Source organism: Aulonocara sp. 'chitande type north' Nkhata Bay, linkage group LG20 (genome assembly GCF_057382095.1).
Source record: "Aulonocara sp. 'chitande type north' Nkhata Bay isolate Kocher_YH1m ecotype deep benthic linkage group LG20, A_spYH_male_GT1.1, whole genome shotgun sequence".
NCBI classification, from domain to species: domain Eukaryota; kingdom Metazoa; phylum Chordata; class Actinopteri; order Cichliformes; family Cichlidae; genus Aulonocara; species Aulonocara sp. 'chitande type north' Nkhata Bay.
The window spans coordinates 8283257-8300674 of record NC_141363.1 but is presented as its reverse complement, the minus strand read 5'-3'; the positions used below and the strand labels follow the sequence as shown (position 1 = coordinate 8300674).

The following is a 17418-nucleotide window of genomic DNA, read 5'->3' as shown; positions in this document are numbered from 1 at the left end:
ATTACCCTCCAATCACACGCATGGCCAGAACCAGTAACCGGGCAGTAAAATAGGCAGACACTTGGTCTCTAAGTCTCCAATGACCCACATATGTTTTCCTGCTATTATGAAGACTTTTGAGCGAGTGCACACACACACATACACACACGCACACACTCATGAGCATGTGAAGAGCGTATACAATTGCACTGAGATATTTGTTATAGTATGAAAACCTCTTTTAGCTGTATGTATTTTCTAACTTTAAGGTTGGGTTGAGCTAAAAAACAATGCTTTAGGTCTTAACTATATTAAAATAGAGTCAGTGTCTTGTACTGTGACATTTAGTGCTTCATCGCCAGTGTGCTCCATGGTGCTTGTTGCTGAGTATGAAATAGAGCATGTCTTGGTTTCAGTACAGTAAATGTTGCCGTCTAGATGAGTGATTAGATTTAAGGCATTGCTATTTATCCACATTTATGTCACTGGTCCCATTAGTCTAATCCTCCCACAACTCTACAAAGTCAACCAAAGTCAAAGTATGTTCACTGCAGTCTGTGAATAAAGTTAAAGTAAAGCAGCCAGTCATGGATCACCTGATGTTAAAAACTTTTAATTGTGTTAAATAGCTTACAAGTTCATAGCATGCAGGATAGAAAGACATTTAAATAGTATTTAAATATACATTTAAATAAGACTCTTTCTGCCAGAGTCTAAAACCAGCACACTTTTTTAAACCACATAATAATGGGAAACTTCACAAAGCAAAGTATTATTAGCTGAAGAATCCTTACGGTTAAAAACATGCTTCAAGAACCCTTCAGGTTTAAAATGATTATGTGCTAGCTGGACTGCAACTACTGAACTACAGGCTTTTCTATTGTATAACTGATAAACCACATTTTGCATTTTGTTTCTTAATGCACTTTAACTGTGGAGTTTAGAGCATGTGCAGACTTCTGTCAAATTCAGGAGGAGCAGCTACAGCCCCCGGCAAAACTATGGTATCACGGCACAATAATAAATCAGAGATATGACACAGAACTATTTTATTCATTAGCTGAACATTCTGGCTTCATGAATCATACCTCAAACAAATTAATTTAAACTATTTTAATACATGACATTTCTGTTCAAGATCATGTGGAGGGGAAAAAAATGGAATCACTGTTGAGGAAATCATCTCAATTTAGTACCTCCTCAGGCTTTTATGATGCCCCAAAAGGTTTGAGGCATGGAGCTCACTAATGAAAAGCAATACTCTCCATCTGGTTAATTCCAACTTTTTCAAATAACAGCTGAGCTCAGTTTTTCACCATAAATTTTCAGTCAGATTGAAATCTTAACCCTTTTTTTGTGTCCATAGCACTGAGGTAATGGGCCTTTTCTGATTAAATGACTCTATTATCATCACCAAACCGGCTTTCTGATTAGAAGGGTACGAAAATCTGAGTGTACACTTCTGCATTTACTGCTGAAGTAATGATTGCCATCTTCCCCGGGCCTTTTATTTGATAAAGTTTGCTTGTTTTCATCAAGCAGTCATCTTCATATATGTGTCATTGGAACAGCATCAGGGTATCTTTTCCTTGCCTAGTTGGCTGACTTTGTGATTTATCACTGGAGTCACTTACATCCAATCATCTATAGTCCCAAGATTGAGAGAGAGCGAGATAGCCTTTCATTCTCTTTTTAGCTCACTGTAACCTTGTTTCTGTATGGATGTTAGTGCTGGTTTTCCTTTTGGTTTTCTGTATGTAGATCCCATTTAATTTTTATAATTCTGTCACAAACATTACGGCCCATTTGTTAACATTTTTGAACATTTTCCATTTTCAGGGCGTACTGCTCTGATTTTCTATCCTGACACTTTGACATCTCCTGTCTACCTGCAAGTTTTCCTCCTAGAACTTTCCCATTTCGGTTGTACTTACTCCAAGTTATAGACACGGTTGACTGGGAACAAACATCTTTAGCTACACTTAGTGTTGGATTCTTCTGGCAATGAGTTTGATTTAACTGACAGCTCTCTTGTTGGGGGCTTGCCTCCTTTCAATCAGCCAGGTGCAACAGCTTCTCTTCCACTACTTGATTTTGAAAAAACCAAATACATTAATTACAATTATTTAATGTGCTTGAGGTATCTTTCATGTTCCACTATTAAACAAAAACAGTTTTGTGACACAGTTTGTTTATTTGCTACAAGGTAAAGGAGTTGAATGAAGATCCTCCACATGCAATGATGCTATAATTTTTTGCCAGAGGGTGAAAACACTGAAACAAGCCTCCTGCCTCAGAAAGGTTCATTTTGACAGATTGTTTCTGCTTAAACACAGGTGTAATTAATAGCATTAGTTATAGCCCATTTCAATTTATATATGTCATGGTGCTATACATAGAATGGGATGAAAAGTTTTGCACTTACATCTATTTGCATGTCAGAATGAAGACTGTGAAAAAGGTGTCTTAAAACACAAGTATCATAATGTTAACTGGTGAATCCCCATCAAATGAAAATGAAATGATCTCGAGAGCATGGGATAGCTATAGAAAGTGAACATCATAAGAACATCATCCTAAGAAGATAAAAATAGAAAATATCACATGCAATAACAAAACACACTTTGTGCAAATCTGAAAAGCACTGAATGGATTTACATTGTTTATGAACCATGCACAAATAACTGCATTTAGTCAGTCACGGCACATTTGTCTGTAAATATGGAGTCCACACTTGTTAAATTTCAATATATAAGTTAAGTAACAGCAAGTTTTAGCATTTATTTTTGGCAATTTCCTCTTCCTGACAGTTACTGTTAGATGGAAATTTGCATGTTTGTACAATTTTACTATGTTTACAATCACGATTACAAATCAACTACACCTTAAAAACATTTTAAAATGTCGCAGTGGTAGTAATTCATGCCTTACTTAGATAAGCAGAAGCTCAAACAAAAGACACCACGGCAAGAAAAGGAAAAAAGTTCACACTAAAATAGGAAGCTTTGAGAAAAAAAACCCTCTTCCATCCTAACAGTGCAGTAGAAGAAGAGTTTATAGAGAAAACACAAGTAATAGGTGTCATTTAATAGGCTTTCTCATACTCTCAAACTAAGAAAATAAACTTCGATGGATTAAAAATGATCATTTGCTGCAAAACTGGGGTTGGAGTTCGGGGGGATCACATTTTAGAAATATTATACAATGATGTATTAAAAAAATAATATTATGGGTTAGGATCTTTAGGAATTCCAAATACAGCCTTCATAAGATGCTTATAGTACCTCTTTAATTAACAACACCCTGACTCTTTTTTCTGCTTTTGTCACTTCTGTCATTTCCTTTCTGTTTTGAAAAGCCATCGACACAGACCACAGAGCTTCCCATTTAACTGTAAATACTGGAAGGACTATAAGAATAAGTACATTGTTGTCGTTATACGTATAGCACACGCTCCCTGTGTTTGTGAAGAATTGCCTTTTGCTAAGCGTACTTGATTACCTGGTCTTTTTATACAGTTCTTTACCAGTCCAAAAACAGTGTTTATGTTGAAGAGATCACTGGCCTTGAGGAATATAACTGGTGTCTCTAGATAATAGTCTGAATAAATATGAGGCTGGTGTTAACAGAGAAGTTATCCCAACACTCATGTCTCACCCAAGTTCAACAAACAGATTTTGTCTTGTTATGAGGGATTTTTACATTTTGTTCATGAATATTTTATCAGAATCAGAATCGCAATACTTTGATAATCCTAACAGAAATTATGTTTTTTACCCAAATATATAATGCTTATATTTCACCTTATTCGGTATTTGTAGTTTTTCAGACAACACTCAATGGTTAGAAACCAAAAGCAAAGCGAAGCCTTAGGAGGACCTGTGGCAGATGGAGATTGAGATCTCGTCATTACTGCTACACCAACACAGGGAGGATAAACGTGAGTGTGAAATTCACTTATTTCCAGACTATGTTTGTTCAGTGTCAATCCCTTCTGTCTTGAGATATGTGCTCTGTTCCATGATGTCAACCATATTTTCTCTTTTCCACCCTCGATTTTAGAAAATAATTTTTTCTCAGCATTCATAAGTCATATTTTAACGACAAAGCTACTCTTAAAACTAGTGTTTACACTGCAGAAAACTAGAGGAGCCAGCCAATACACTTGACCCCTTTCTATCGTTCCCTCCATTATCAGCGGAGAGCTTCAGCACACAGAGAAACTGTGGGAAAATTAGCTTAAGTGTGAGGCAGGATCCCCCACAGAGAGGTCAAGTTACGTAATTTTGACTTGAATAGCTCCTTTTAACCAGCACTTGAAAAGAAAAAAAGAAGCTATTTAAAGATGTTTATGAGATTGTCACACAGACAAATTGAAAGCATAATGCTGAGTCATTTTGTACAGACACAATAAATGCATAAATTAAGAGGTTATTAAAATAATTGTTATTTGTATGGCAAAATAAATCAGGGTCCTCATTCAGACACGATGCTGACATGTGCCAGTGACTTTAGCTTGATGGAAAGGACTAAAAAGGAGCTTTAGTGAGAGCACTTAGTGCACAGAGACGTATAAAGTTCACAGAGCTAAATATCAGAGACAAGTATCATGCAGGTTCTTTCTAAGAGGTGTTATGGCATGTAACCAAAATCATGAAAAATAAACCACCATTTTGTTTAATGGAAAGTTCAACCCAGTGGAATAAACATAAAGCCATGTGCCTTTAATCTGCTGAACCATCAACAGTCGTCTTATGGTAGCTTCTGGTTTGAGCTTATGCATTTAGCCGTTTGAGTGAGACTTCCATTAATGTAAGACTTGGCACAAATGGAGCCAGACAGACCAAGATCAGATACAGCAATTGCCTAAACATGTTTACAAGTTGCACTTTCCTTCTGCAAATATACTGCAAAGTCATTTATGAGCTGAAGTCACACATGAATATGTAATAACAAGCAAGGTAAGAGACACAGGTCATTAAATGTAAAACAAGAAGGAAATGAATCCAGTGAACTGCATCGTATGAAATTCTTGCAAAAAAAAAAAAGTGTGCGTGTGTGTGTGTGTGTGTGTGTGTGTGTGTGTGTGTGTGTGTGTGTGTGTGTGTATCCTGGTGGGGACCAAAATCTGATATTTATTATACTGGTGGGGACTTTCTGCACCGTGGGGACCAAAATCCAGGTCCCCTTGGGGTTGAAAGCAATTTTCACACTCAAAATGTGGTTTTAGTGTCAGGGTTACAATTAGGTTATGGTTAGGTTTAGGGTAAGGATCAGGGTTAGGCATTCCTTTTTGATGGTTAGGGTTAGGGTAAGGGGCTAGGGAAAGCATTATGTCAATGGGATGTCCCCACGAGGATAGCAAACCAGACATGAGTGTGTGTGTGCTCTTTGCAAAAGAAAATTAACAATTACATACAAGTAATCACAAACCACCATTGAAGAGTCAATGAGGCTGAAAAGCAGGAAACCAGCTGTAACTAAAATCACCCTGCAGGTACGTGTATGTCACTTAAATCAGAGAATGAGAAGTTTTGCAGGTTTTCTCAGTGAAGACAGAAGTTGATTAAATCAAAACATTTCCTGCCATTTCAGTGACACTAGAAATACGAAAGAACAAAGGTGGGGAAGGCAGACAACTCCTCAGTGACTGGGATTTTAAAAAGCATCCTCAGAGTGTAGTTGAAAAATTGTCTCTGATCTCTTTTTTTAAACTACAGTCAACATCAGGATTAGCAACAACCTGTTTAGTTCAGTTGGAGTCTCTTTTTGTGCCATCCCTCCAGACAGGTGAACACTTCGGTCTATTTTCGGGTGACAGCCAGAAACACACGAGTTATGCACTAACCTCATAATACCCCAAACTTCCCATACACTTTCACATGCAGTTTTTCAGCTCAAGTTGTGCTTCCATCCAACATGACTGTCATTTTTTCAGATTCTTTATACACTAATTTTCTTTACACACTAAAATTCATTTTGTTAAAATGAGCAAAAGAGACACGCTGCTTTGATCTACCATGGTTTTACAAAAAACTATTAGGCTGGTCTTTATGCCTGTCTATTTATCTTGTCCTGAACTAACATTTGTCTTTTTTCCCACTTTCATTTTTGCTCTCATATTCCACTCCTCGCCTTCTTTTTGTCACTCCTCCCACGCCCTTAGATCCCGCGGCGTCCTGTTGCGTTCACCAGAGCTCTTGCTACGAGCCTTCCTGGCGCTCTCCTGTGCTTGGCGGTACTTCTCTATCATGCTTTTGTGTTTCCTCCTCAGCTTGTCATTGCACCACATCCTCTCGCAGTACTCCTCCACGTGCAGCAGATTCGACGGCCCGATGAGCTGCATGATATCCTTGAACCATATGCGCGACTGGCCGATTTGGCTTGATGAACCGCCCCTGCTGTACGCGCTGCAAGGCATCCAGGCTCTGAAAGTCCCTGTAGACCGGTCTTTGATTGAGTCAGAGTTTCCTGTGTGTCCACGCGACATGAGCTCATCCACGGTCTCCCCTTGGAGGACTTCGAGGGTGATGCGGGCCAAAGTCTGCGTGAAGCTGTGCTCTCGAGAGCGGCAGATGTAGACGCCTTCATCTTGGTGGAAAAGGTTACGAAACAGGAGACCCTGATCCGTGGACATCACACGATCATCTAGCTTCACCTAAGTGTGGCAGATAGAAAATATGTGTCTGATATTTGATACAACAACATATTAATGACCTCACTAAGTCAATTCAACCATCACTGCTTTTCACTTGAAGTTTGCTTCAATTTGTCAAGTCATAATGATGCAACGTGATGGAAATAACTTTTCACAGATTTGGTTAAATCTCCACTGACTAATGCAAAGAGCTACATGTGCTAATCAAAAAAGCATGAAAAAGTTAACTGGCACTTTATATATAACTGCAATCAGACCCTTAACCTAACATTTATCTTTTTAATTTATTGCTATATATAGAGAGATTTGTTTGTTGGTTGGTTAATTCTTGATTTCTGTTTAAAGTTTTAGGATTTCTGTCCCTAAAGGAGTTCTGACCAGGATTTGACCTTAAATAGCACATGTTTCTCAGCGCAAATACCACAGAGGCATTGTTCTTTAAAGAACTAAACACTGAAGACTGCCCAACAATGTGTAAACACAGTACAAAGAAATCGGGACAAGAAAGCTTTCAGTCTTCACTTCACATTATGAGAAAAGAGAAAGGGAGAACTGTTTGTATTGTTTTCTCAACTTGGTTTGCAACATCAAAAATATATCATGGGATCAGTCACTGTTTTTATTTTTTATTTTTCTTCCGTTTTCTTTCCTCACATTCTCTAATCTTTCCATACTGCCACCCAAAGTCTCTCTGCCAACCCTATTCATTTCTATATTTTCCTCCATCTACCTCCCAACTCCCCCGTCAGATCCTATCTTTCAACCATCCTTTGATGCCAACAAAAACATGGCAGCCTTGTCAGATAGAGTGGCAGCCAGATGTTTATTTGCAGGGAAATGGAGAAGGGTGGTAATGCTTTAATACTTGCATGGCTGACCACGACACTCAGTTTAGCTTGGAGGAGCATGACCTCAAACAGTTGAATGATTACTGTGGGTTTGGGCATACAGAGCAACATAATTTTCTGACTTAAAAAGAAAAGAAAAAAAGACTGTATTTAAGTCTCAGTGACCAGCAGACAGTGAGTGACACTTTCAGTGGCATATGGTCAAGTTTTGCAGAGAATTCACAGTTTATGGAAGAGAGAGAGAATGATTGGGCATTTTGCTTTGAAATGCAGCTGCTTAATTTCAACCACATGTCAAATGGTTGTCAACTGTATCAACCACGTGCCAAACTCACACTCAAGTCTAACTTTTAAAGGCAATTACTCAGAACATTCTTTGCCAGAAGTTTTATACCACCCCTTGACTGTTTGCCAAAACCTTCCCACCTTCATCCTATTTTGGATGCAGTGACATCGACAGGCCTTTTATTGTGTTGATTCTAACCTGAATGTTGTTCACTGGGAATCTTACCTCTTCCTTGTGGTCATCACGTTGGACCAGCCAGGTGACAGTTGCTTGTGGGGAGCGAGGAACACACTCTAGGAAGGTGCTGTTGTTCTCAGTACCAAAGACCACTCTGTCTTCTGTTACATCAAGGTCTTTTTTTAAAACAGAGAGTGACAAATAGTTTATTAAAGAATGAAATCTATCCAACCATCCATCCGTCCATCCATCCAACATCTTCAGTCTGTCCTGGGTCTAATCATCTCAGCTGGTTTCTTTTGTGGCAGGGGACAGTGACTCTACATTCATTCCCTCCTGAATGACTGAGCTCTTCACCATTATCTGACAATGTGAGCCCAGACCTTTGAAGGGAAGTACCACTACCTATATCCGGGTTACATTCTCCACAAGGACACCTTCTACTGTACAGCATTAACAGAATGAATATAAAAATAAATATAAAGACCTGAATATTAGGTGTGTAGTCACAGACAATATAGTGAATAAAATAAAACTCTGACTGACTTAGTCAAGAGTTTGTCATGTGACTACACATAAACAATGAAGAGATGGAATCTGAAGACGTCTGCCCCTTGAGTACTTATGTAAACAACCTCACACTTGGGCACAAAGAAACTTTGGTTCACCAGGTGGGTGTTAGGGAGGCATCTTTCATCTGTGCACTCCATTACATTGTGTGCCCTTAGGTAAGAAAACACACTCTTTCTATCCCAATTCTCAATGATGTAATTCCTTTTTCTTGTCTGTCTTCACATTTTCTCACCCTGATCTCCAGTATCAACTCAGCCATTTTCTGCCAAGAACTCAGTATGTTAGCTGATATTTCTACTTCACAAATCCCAAAGCTTACACTATGAGAACTAGTTTTAAATGAATCCTAGGTTGTTTTCTGCATGCACTAACATATTGTAAAACCTTTGTCTCATATACTTGGCAAATATGTCTCAGTCACATGAGTAAAAATAGGACAGCTTACCCTGAGATAGTATAGTATTTTTTGTAGTCAGAGACCAACTGCAAATAGTTGAGATGACCACTTTAATTTACAAGCTGATTGTACAGGTTACCTGGTGGGACCTGTCTTCAAACAATCACAGTCCAGCTTAGACTGGCTGGACTCTTAAATAACTGCAGTCCAATTTATAAACACAGACAGATTGCCAGCAAGTTGCAACCAGTGTGAGTCTGTCTGCACTGGGATGCAGACTGACTCACCTGACTCCACTCATTTGTTTTGCAGTAGGCGACTCGATTCAGCTAGTTGTTATCTGGTTATATTCTTATAAAGTTAAAAGCAAAGTTTCCAATTTTCCATTTGAAAACAGATAAAATGTTTGTTTCACATCTGTCAGCTCCTGATTGGACTCTGCATGTGACTAGTTAATGTTGATTTCTATGCAGGGTAACAAGATTTAATCAGAGTACATGTAACTGACAATTTAACCATTTCAACTAATGCAAACAGCTTGATGACTGACTCTGATAGCTTTTCATTTTATTGCTACACCAAAGTTCCTTTGAAGATGGCAACTGACTGGTCACTGACATGGTAAAGCAACCATTTCAAAGGCAATGAGATCAAATTCATTGGACCAAGAATCATTTTGGTTGAGCTGCGGTCTTCAATCACTGTTTTAATGATCTCCTACTGTAATCGCTATGGTTGTCATCCTGTGGAAGAAGTCTCACAAACATAATCTGACCCAGACAGGCACAGCCACGTTCATTTATTCTTTCAAACTAAAAGAAGCCGGCCTTTGATTTCTAAAGAGATGTGCAGTATACAGGAGACTGACATCTCACTGGTGTCCTTCCTGTCTACTCCTAAATCTCTTAAAATCAGTGAAAAGAGGTCATGCATTTTTCAGCTGATTGCCACTTTGATGTGGAATGATCAGCAACTTCAATGTTTTTCTGGGTTGTCCTACAAAAGTCTGAAATATTGCCATACCTTACACTTCGTTAAGACGCGGTTGTAGCTAACATAGTTTAAAAACCACTCCGTCTCAGGTTTCAGCTCTCCCATGATGGATTGGTTAACCACTAGTCCATGATGTCATGTGGGTTCCTTTTTTAATCATGACAGCTAGCCCTACTAGAATATGAAAATATCAATTTAGTAAGCTTTTGTTTATCCAGTGATTGTAATGCACACTAGATGACAAAAACAAAGACTACTTGATTCAGTGAAGCCCAGTCAATGAAGGGGTATGTGACAGATGATTCAATTGTTTGACTTTCAGAGAAAAGCCTTACAGTGGTTACTTCAAGAAGTCACTGTGGCCAGTCCCACATAATCAACAAAGAAGAAACAAAGAAAGGGGCAGAGTTACAGCCAAGCTTACCACTGAGATTCTGATCCACACACTGCAGTGCAGGGTTTCCATGTCTGATGTCCTGTCTGCGGTAGCGTCGTTTGCTGTTGGGAATGAATCGCGTACAGGACGATCCATCCCATGCACAGTAAGGGTCTCTGGCAAGACAGCATTCAGCACAGGCTTTCCCGTAAGTTTCACAGCGATGGAGCTTCACCTGCGCCACACCTAGTGGAGAGCTTGCATACAAGGCTTGCTGTTTGAAATTATGAGGAGAAAAAAGGAAGTAAGGCATCATGTAGACAACACTGCATGTCAACTGACAGAAGCAGGCACTGAAAGTAGCAGCTACAGTTGGATTAACTCACCCTTTTCACAGATATATCCAGTGACGTAATTGGAGTTGGCACCTGCAATGTTGAAAATAATTAACTTCTGTTGTTGCACTTAGAGGCTTAAAGAAGGGTTGAAATAGAAGAGCAGAATCATAGATTTTACAATTTATGAACCAGCTTTTTGCACAATTCTTGCATACTATCATCTGCAAATAAATCTTAAAAGATAAAGTAAACGAGATGCTGACAAGATGGCGCGGCCACGTCCAGACGCCTTCCTGACCGCTCCGCTCCGACTATCCACTTTTCTTGTTTTTTACTTATTTTTTGCTCTGGTTTACATCCCAAAATCCTCTAGTCTTATAGTATACGACAGCGGATCACTTGTAAACATCGTTGCCAAGGTTGCACATCTAATCTTGGACACTTTTAAACCTGACCCTTCCTGGCCGCCAGAAATTCTACGCGGCGCGGAGAACAACAAAGGACGGGCCGCTCATCCGAGGCGCAGAACAAAGAAGCGCCGGGGAAAACACGCTGGTATTAGGAACAGACTGAGACAGCAGGCGCATCGCGCACCACTGCCCAGTATCCTACTGGCCAATGTACAATCCATGGAGAACAAGCTCGATGACCTAAGAGCAAGGGTCACCTTCCAACGTGACATGAGGGACTGCAACATTCTGTGCTTCACGGAGACATGGCTGACCCCCACCGTGCCGAACCAGGCCGTAACTCCGTCGGATTCATTCTTTGTGCTCCGCGCGGACAGAACGGCACAGTCGAACAAAACCAAAGGTGGAGGAGTATGTTTCATGGTAAACAGAAAGTGGTGTGATGCCAGGAGCATTTCTACTCTCTCCAGCGGCTGCTCGCCACATCTGGAGTTCCTGAGCATTAAGTGCCGCCCTTTCTATCTGCCCCGTGAGTTCACCTCAGTCATCGCCACGGCGGTCTACATCCCACCCCAAGCGGACACAGGTATGGCTTTGTCCGAATTACATGATGTGCTGAGCTCGCTTCAAAACAAGGACCCGGGCGCAGCCCTCATTGTAGCAGGAGACTTTAACAAAGCGAACCTCAGACAAGTCATGCCAAACTTTTACCAGCATGTCTCGTGTCCAACGAGAGGGGATCGGAGTTTGGATCACTGCTACACGCCATACAAGCAGGGCTACAAAGCTGTCTCACACCCGGCTTTTGGGAAGTCTGATCACAACGCCATCTTCCTCATTCCCCAGTATAAACAAAGCATACGGAGGGAAGACGTGACCACGAAGGAAGTAAAACGGTGGACTGCCCAATCAGAAGCTACGCTACAGGACGCACTCAACGACGTAGACTGGGACATGTTCAGAGCATGCGCAGTCGACATCAACGAGTTTACGGAAGTAGCAGTATGCTTCGTCAATATGCTAGCGGAGGAGATTATCCCCACTGCGAGAGTCACCACATTCCCAAACCAGAAACCGTGGATGGACAGATCGATCCGCACTGCAGTAAACGCCAGGACCGCCTCCTACAACGCGGGTCTCGCCACTGGCGATATGAGCGCCTACAAAGCGGCCTCATACGGCGTGCGGCGCGCGGTGAGAGATGCCAAACGCAGGTACCGGGAACGTGTGGAGTCCCGCTTCCACCAGGGCGACACACGGAGTATGTGGCACGGACTACGCACCATTACGGACTACAAAGCCAGGGACACTGCGCCGATCAACGCCGATTCTGCATTCACCAACGAGCTGAATCGGTTCTACGCCCGTTTCGAGGTTAGCCAGGCGGCTAATGCTATCTACCGCCTGACTACCGAGGACAGTGAGGTCATCAGCGAGAGACCGGTGACCAGCATCGCGGAGCATGACGTCCGAGCGGCACTGAGGAGAGTGAACACAAGGAAAGCGGCGGGGCCAGACGGCATCACCGGCCGTCTGCTGCGCTGACCAGCTAGCAGGTGTGTTCACTTACATCTTCAACGAGTCCCTGGCGAAGTCTGTGGTCCCCACATGCTTCAAAAGATCCACCATCGTCCCTGTGCCCAAGAACAGCAAACCCTCATCCCTGAACGATTACCGGCCAGTTGCACTGACCTCGGTAGTAATGAAGGTGTTTGAGAGGCTGCTGAAGAACATCATCTCCTCCTCCATCCCAGACACCACAGATCCGCTGCAGTTCGCCTACAGATCCAACAGATCCACAGAGGATGCCATCGCCCACGTCCTACACACCACTCTCAGCCACGTGGACAAGAAACAGGGTAACTATGTGCGAATGCTGTTTGTTGATTACAGTTCAGCGTTTAACACAATAGTGCCCTGCAGACTGTTCACAAAGCTGAGGGATCTGGGACTTAACAGCCGTCTGTGTGCATGGGTGTTGGACTTCCTCACTGGCAGAACTCAGGTGGTGAGGGTGGGCAGGTGCTTCTCCAACAGCATCACCATCAACACAGGAGCACCTCAGGGATGTGTCCTCTCGCCACTGCTCTACTCCCTCTACACTTCAGACTGTGTGGCCACCCATGGCTTGTGAAGTTTGCTGACGACACAGTGGTGTTGGGTGCCATCTCCAACAACGATGAGGTGGCCTACATGGATGAAGTGAAGAATCTGGCATCGTGGTGCCAGGACAACCACCTCCAGCTGAACGTCAGCAAGACCAAGGAGCTGGTGGTGGACTTCAGAAGGGGTCAGCACAGAGACTACAAGCCCATTATCATCAATGGAGCTCCAGTGGAGAGGGTGCAGTCCTTCAAGTATCTTGGTGTCCACATCTCCTCAGACCTGACATGGGCTGCCCACATTCAGGTCCAGACCAAAAAGGCTAGGCAGCACCTGTATCACCTACGACAACTGAGGAAGTTCAGGGTCTCTCCAAAGATCCTCAGGATTTTCTATACAGGCGCTGTGGAGAGCATCCTCACACAGAACATGACATCGTGGTTCGGGAACAGCTGTGTGAAGGACCAAAAAGCTCTCCAGAGAGTGATCCGTACAGCAGAACGCTGCTGCAGGATTGCTCTCCCCCCGCTTCAGGACACCTACACCAGGAGATGCCGGACTAGAGCAGTGCAGATACTGAAGGACCCGTCCCATCCTGGCAACAAACTGTTCCAACTTCTGCAAGCTGGTAGAAGGTTCCGCATCTTCCGGGCAAGGACAGAGAGACTCAAGAGGAGCTTCTATCCCCAAGCCATCCGTGCCCTAAACACACACACCCGCCCTCTCACATCATCTATAATTGACTGAGTCAGGACTCTTCCAGACACTAAACCAAGGCACAATGTACATTTCAATTCCTTTAATTTTAAATATGTTTATATTGTCTATCCTGTAAAATAGTCAGATATCTATTCATATTAATGTACAGAATTCACCTGCTTGCTGCTACTACTGCACATTCACCCAGTGTATATACTATGTGTGTGTATATATATATATATATATATATATATATATATATATATATATAATGTTCTTCCTCTACACCCCCCAATTTTTGCACATGTCGAGGAGCGTGTCAGGCTACATTTCACTGTGTGTTATACTTGTATAACTATGCATGTGACAAATAATAAAGAACTTTGAACCTTGATGATAACACGTTTCTGGAATATGGATGAATCCTACAGTACATTATCACAGAGTGTATATTTAACCGACTCAATGGAATAAGCCTTACTTTAAAGACTTGTAGCTCCTCTAGTGTGACTTCCTCTGTCTCTAGACTGTTTCCATTGTTTAGTGCAATGACCTTCAACACTGTGCCAATATCTGAAAGAGAAGCAGAAAAATTAAAGGGCTACAGAACAGACATAGTGTTGTCTGCTCCAATAATTCAGTGACTGTGCTTGGATGGCTATAATGGACCTGGATGCCTAAAAGTTATGGAATAAAAATGCACCTACCTGTGCCAATAAACATAACATCATACTGCCCATCCTCCGCCTCAACACGATCCACCACTATTTGTTTCAGCTTATAAGGAATGTTGGCCTTTACAAGCACAGGGCGACGAAGGGCTGGATACACCGGCCGCCACATCAACGGGTGGCTGCGGGCAAACTGCAGGACTGAATCGGGGAAGTCCTTTGTGCTGCCAAACTCCCTGCCAGGTTGGTTGATGATTTTACTGGGGCACTGGAGAGATATGAGGGAAATAAGAAAGACATAGAGAAACAAAGGAAAAGAGAGAAAAACTAATGACGATAGCTGAAATTCAGTCCATAGAGAAAATTGTTGTTTGGCTAACTGATGGCACATTTGCAGTGAAGAAAGTGGAAGGAGACATGGACAGGCAAACAGAATCACGACAGAAGGAAGAAATTTAAATTCTCGCCTTTTCCACGTTGACTCTAAATTCCCAGCATTTTCTTGCATACAGGGGGTGTGCTTTCGGTAACAACTGTGGGCTAATTATTGTGTAGAAAACTTCTCAGAAAGCCCTCATTAAGAGTTTTATTGTGCCTGAAAACTTTGGATGAAAGTTCAGAACCACTGTTGCAGCTTTATGTGCGTGGTAGCAGTTTTTTTGCCAAAAAACAAAGAAAAAAATCTAGTCATTTGTGTCAGTGTAACAGTGAGAAAATGAATGTGCTAGGAGATTCTGTAAAAAATTAATAGTGCTGAAAACAGTCCAAATGAAAGCATTTATATGACCTATATGGTCTCTGGGTTTGTTTATTTGATTTAGATCTGCAGCTCTCCATGAAGCAGCTTAAGGTTTTGTGACACACACTGACAGTTTCATTAATCTTCATTGCAACTCTTTTACATTAGATTTATGGGTGAGAAAATGCCAGTCATCAAATACTTGACCCCTCCATCTCTGCTGGTGGTCAAAACCACTGAAAAGCAACGGCTTTTTCTGCGCTTCCAAAGCTGATTTACCTTCTTCAGTCTGTCAGTTCGTTTAGTTTTCTCTTAAGCTTTGATGGCGTTCCTGTCACAGTTAAAGGATGACGCAACCTGCTGTGGCTCTTATTAAGTTCAAGTACTTCAACAATAAGCAAGTACGGCTTGACCTCTTCTTTACAGAGGTCTTTACTTTCAAGATAAAGAAAAGAGGTTCACAAGACTGCAGTCTGGATTTAATATACAAATGGTCACCAAAGACAACAAAAGAGTACTTACTGGCTCGTTTCAATAGTGTTACTTTATTGAAGTGCAAGTGCTGCAACCAGTTTTTTCATCAGTTCAGATTGCTCAATTCAGTTGAGTTTTTATTTCTGGTTGAGTTGAGTTTCATTTGTTTCAGGGTAATTGGAGGTATTATGACACAAACATGTGTAGAGATACCAGTATCCTCAATGCTTTTTACGTCACAGAATAAAGACTATAGACTATCAGATTCTCTGATTATTTGAAGTTTGGCTTCTCTATGCTGACGACAAGTTTGACATTTAAAGAACAAAAAAGGTTGCAGTAGTAACGGTTTTGCCAAAAAATCTTAAACTGAGGTTGAGAAATGGAGAGAAATTAAATAGAGATTAATGAACTTAAACGTAACAGATTCATGAGAGTCCAGTTTCGTATTTGATCACATTATAATGGAAGGTATGGTATTGTTATATTGTATTGCGTGTAATTGTCTTTCCAGACTGCACTTCCATATGGAGGGAATTTAATTACTACTGCTTATCACAACAGTAACTGATCCACACAATAGCTCTGGAATGGCATAGATCCAGTTTCAGAGGGGGGATTTGAGCTGTGCAGGGAGGTTACCCTCAAATATGCACAAACTATCGATGCATAATTTTTCTGAGTATGCTTTCCAAATCACACTGGTTATAATTTATTCCAGAAGATGTGGAATGTATAAGCTAAACCCTTCAAAGAGAATAATAATAACTCACTAACTTCAAATGTTTATCATACAGTTTTAAATATGAATGCATGACATTGTTGTAAATTGTTCTAGCATACCTTCCAAGCACAATTTCAAATATGGAGCAAAATCAACTGGTGGTATTTGTGTACAGTAAAATTGACCTCACACGTAACCCTGAACATGGTTTCTGAACAGAAATAAGTGTACTTAAAATGCATCTGTTTTCGACCTGCTCAGCTTACACGTTGAACATTAAATGCTTGTGCAGCAGAGGAAACTTCACTAATGTGTCTCCATTCATCTGTTTGCACTTCAAGTAAAACCTAAACTGAAAAAGTTCCCAAGTTAATATTCGACCTATCTAAACTTTGCTGCTGCAGCTGAACTGCCTTATGTCTCCATTTAAAGCCCAACAATAAATAATGAGAAGGAAATGATGTATGTTTGACAGGCACCTATTAATTTATACTATTACTGTATATGTTCACGTGTCAAGCATATGTTTTGTAAGTTTAAATCCTAATGAATCACCTGCATTTTCACCCCTTTTTGACCTCGAAGATAAAACAAAAACAAAAACAATACTTCATACTAGATAGGTTGGTGTGGGCAGATATGGGCTGATTTAAAGCATTACAAATATAACTTTAATGCCAAAAAGTATGGTTCATCCCATCTGACTTCACTGTTCTGTAAAGATTAAGAATTAAGATAAAGTTCAAGATCAAATCTGAGGCTTTCGTGATGAAAATTTCAGTAAAGATGGCAAAAAAAAAAAAAAACAATTTCAGAAAACATAAGGTTAATAAATCTATCAAATTCCATATCTGTGCCTTGGTAGGATTACCTCTACAGCTTTAGCAAAACTGTAATAAAAAAGATCCCCCCGTCATTTGGTCTGCTGGAAACAATTCTGGTGAAGTTTAAACACAGGAACATCTCAATCCAA

At 41.0% G+C, this 17418-nt stretch overlaps 1 protein-coding gene across 1 annotated transcript in view; it reads right to left on the bottom strand.

Annotated features, from left to right (window-relative positions):
• Positions 1 to 586: 586 nt before the first annotated feature.
• The window catches only part of sema3g (semaphorin 3G), a 67626-nt gene continuing 50794 nt past the window's right edge, over positions 587 to 17418 (bottom strand). The window contains exons 11-16 of the mRNA XM_086276782.1: positions 14545 to 14776; positions 14319 to 14410; positions 10674 to 10715; positions 10336 to 10561; positions 7997 to 8124; positions 587 to 6637 (exon numbers count right to left, since the gene is read on the bottom strand). Of these exons, the coding sequence (XP_086132908.1) occupies positions 6125 to 6637; positions 7997 to 8124; positions 10336 to 10561; positions 10674 to 10715; positions 14319 to 14410; positions 14545 to 14776 (1233 nt within the window). The 3' untranslated portion in view covers positions 587 to 6124. The remainder of the gene's footprint in view (positions 6638 to 7996; positions 8125 to 10335; positions 10562 to 10673; positions 10716 to 14318; positions 14411 to 14544; positions 14777 to 17418) is intronic.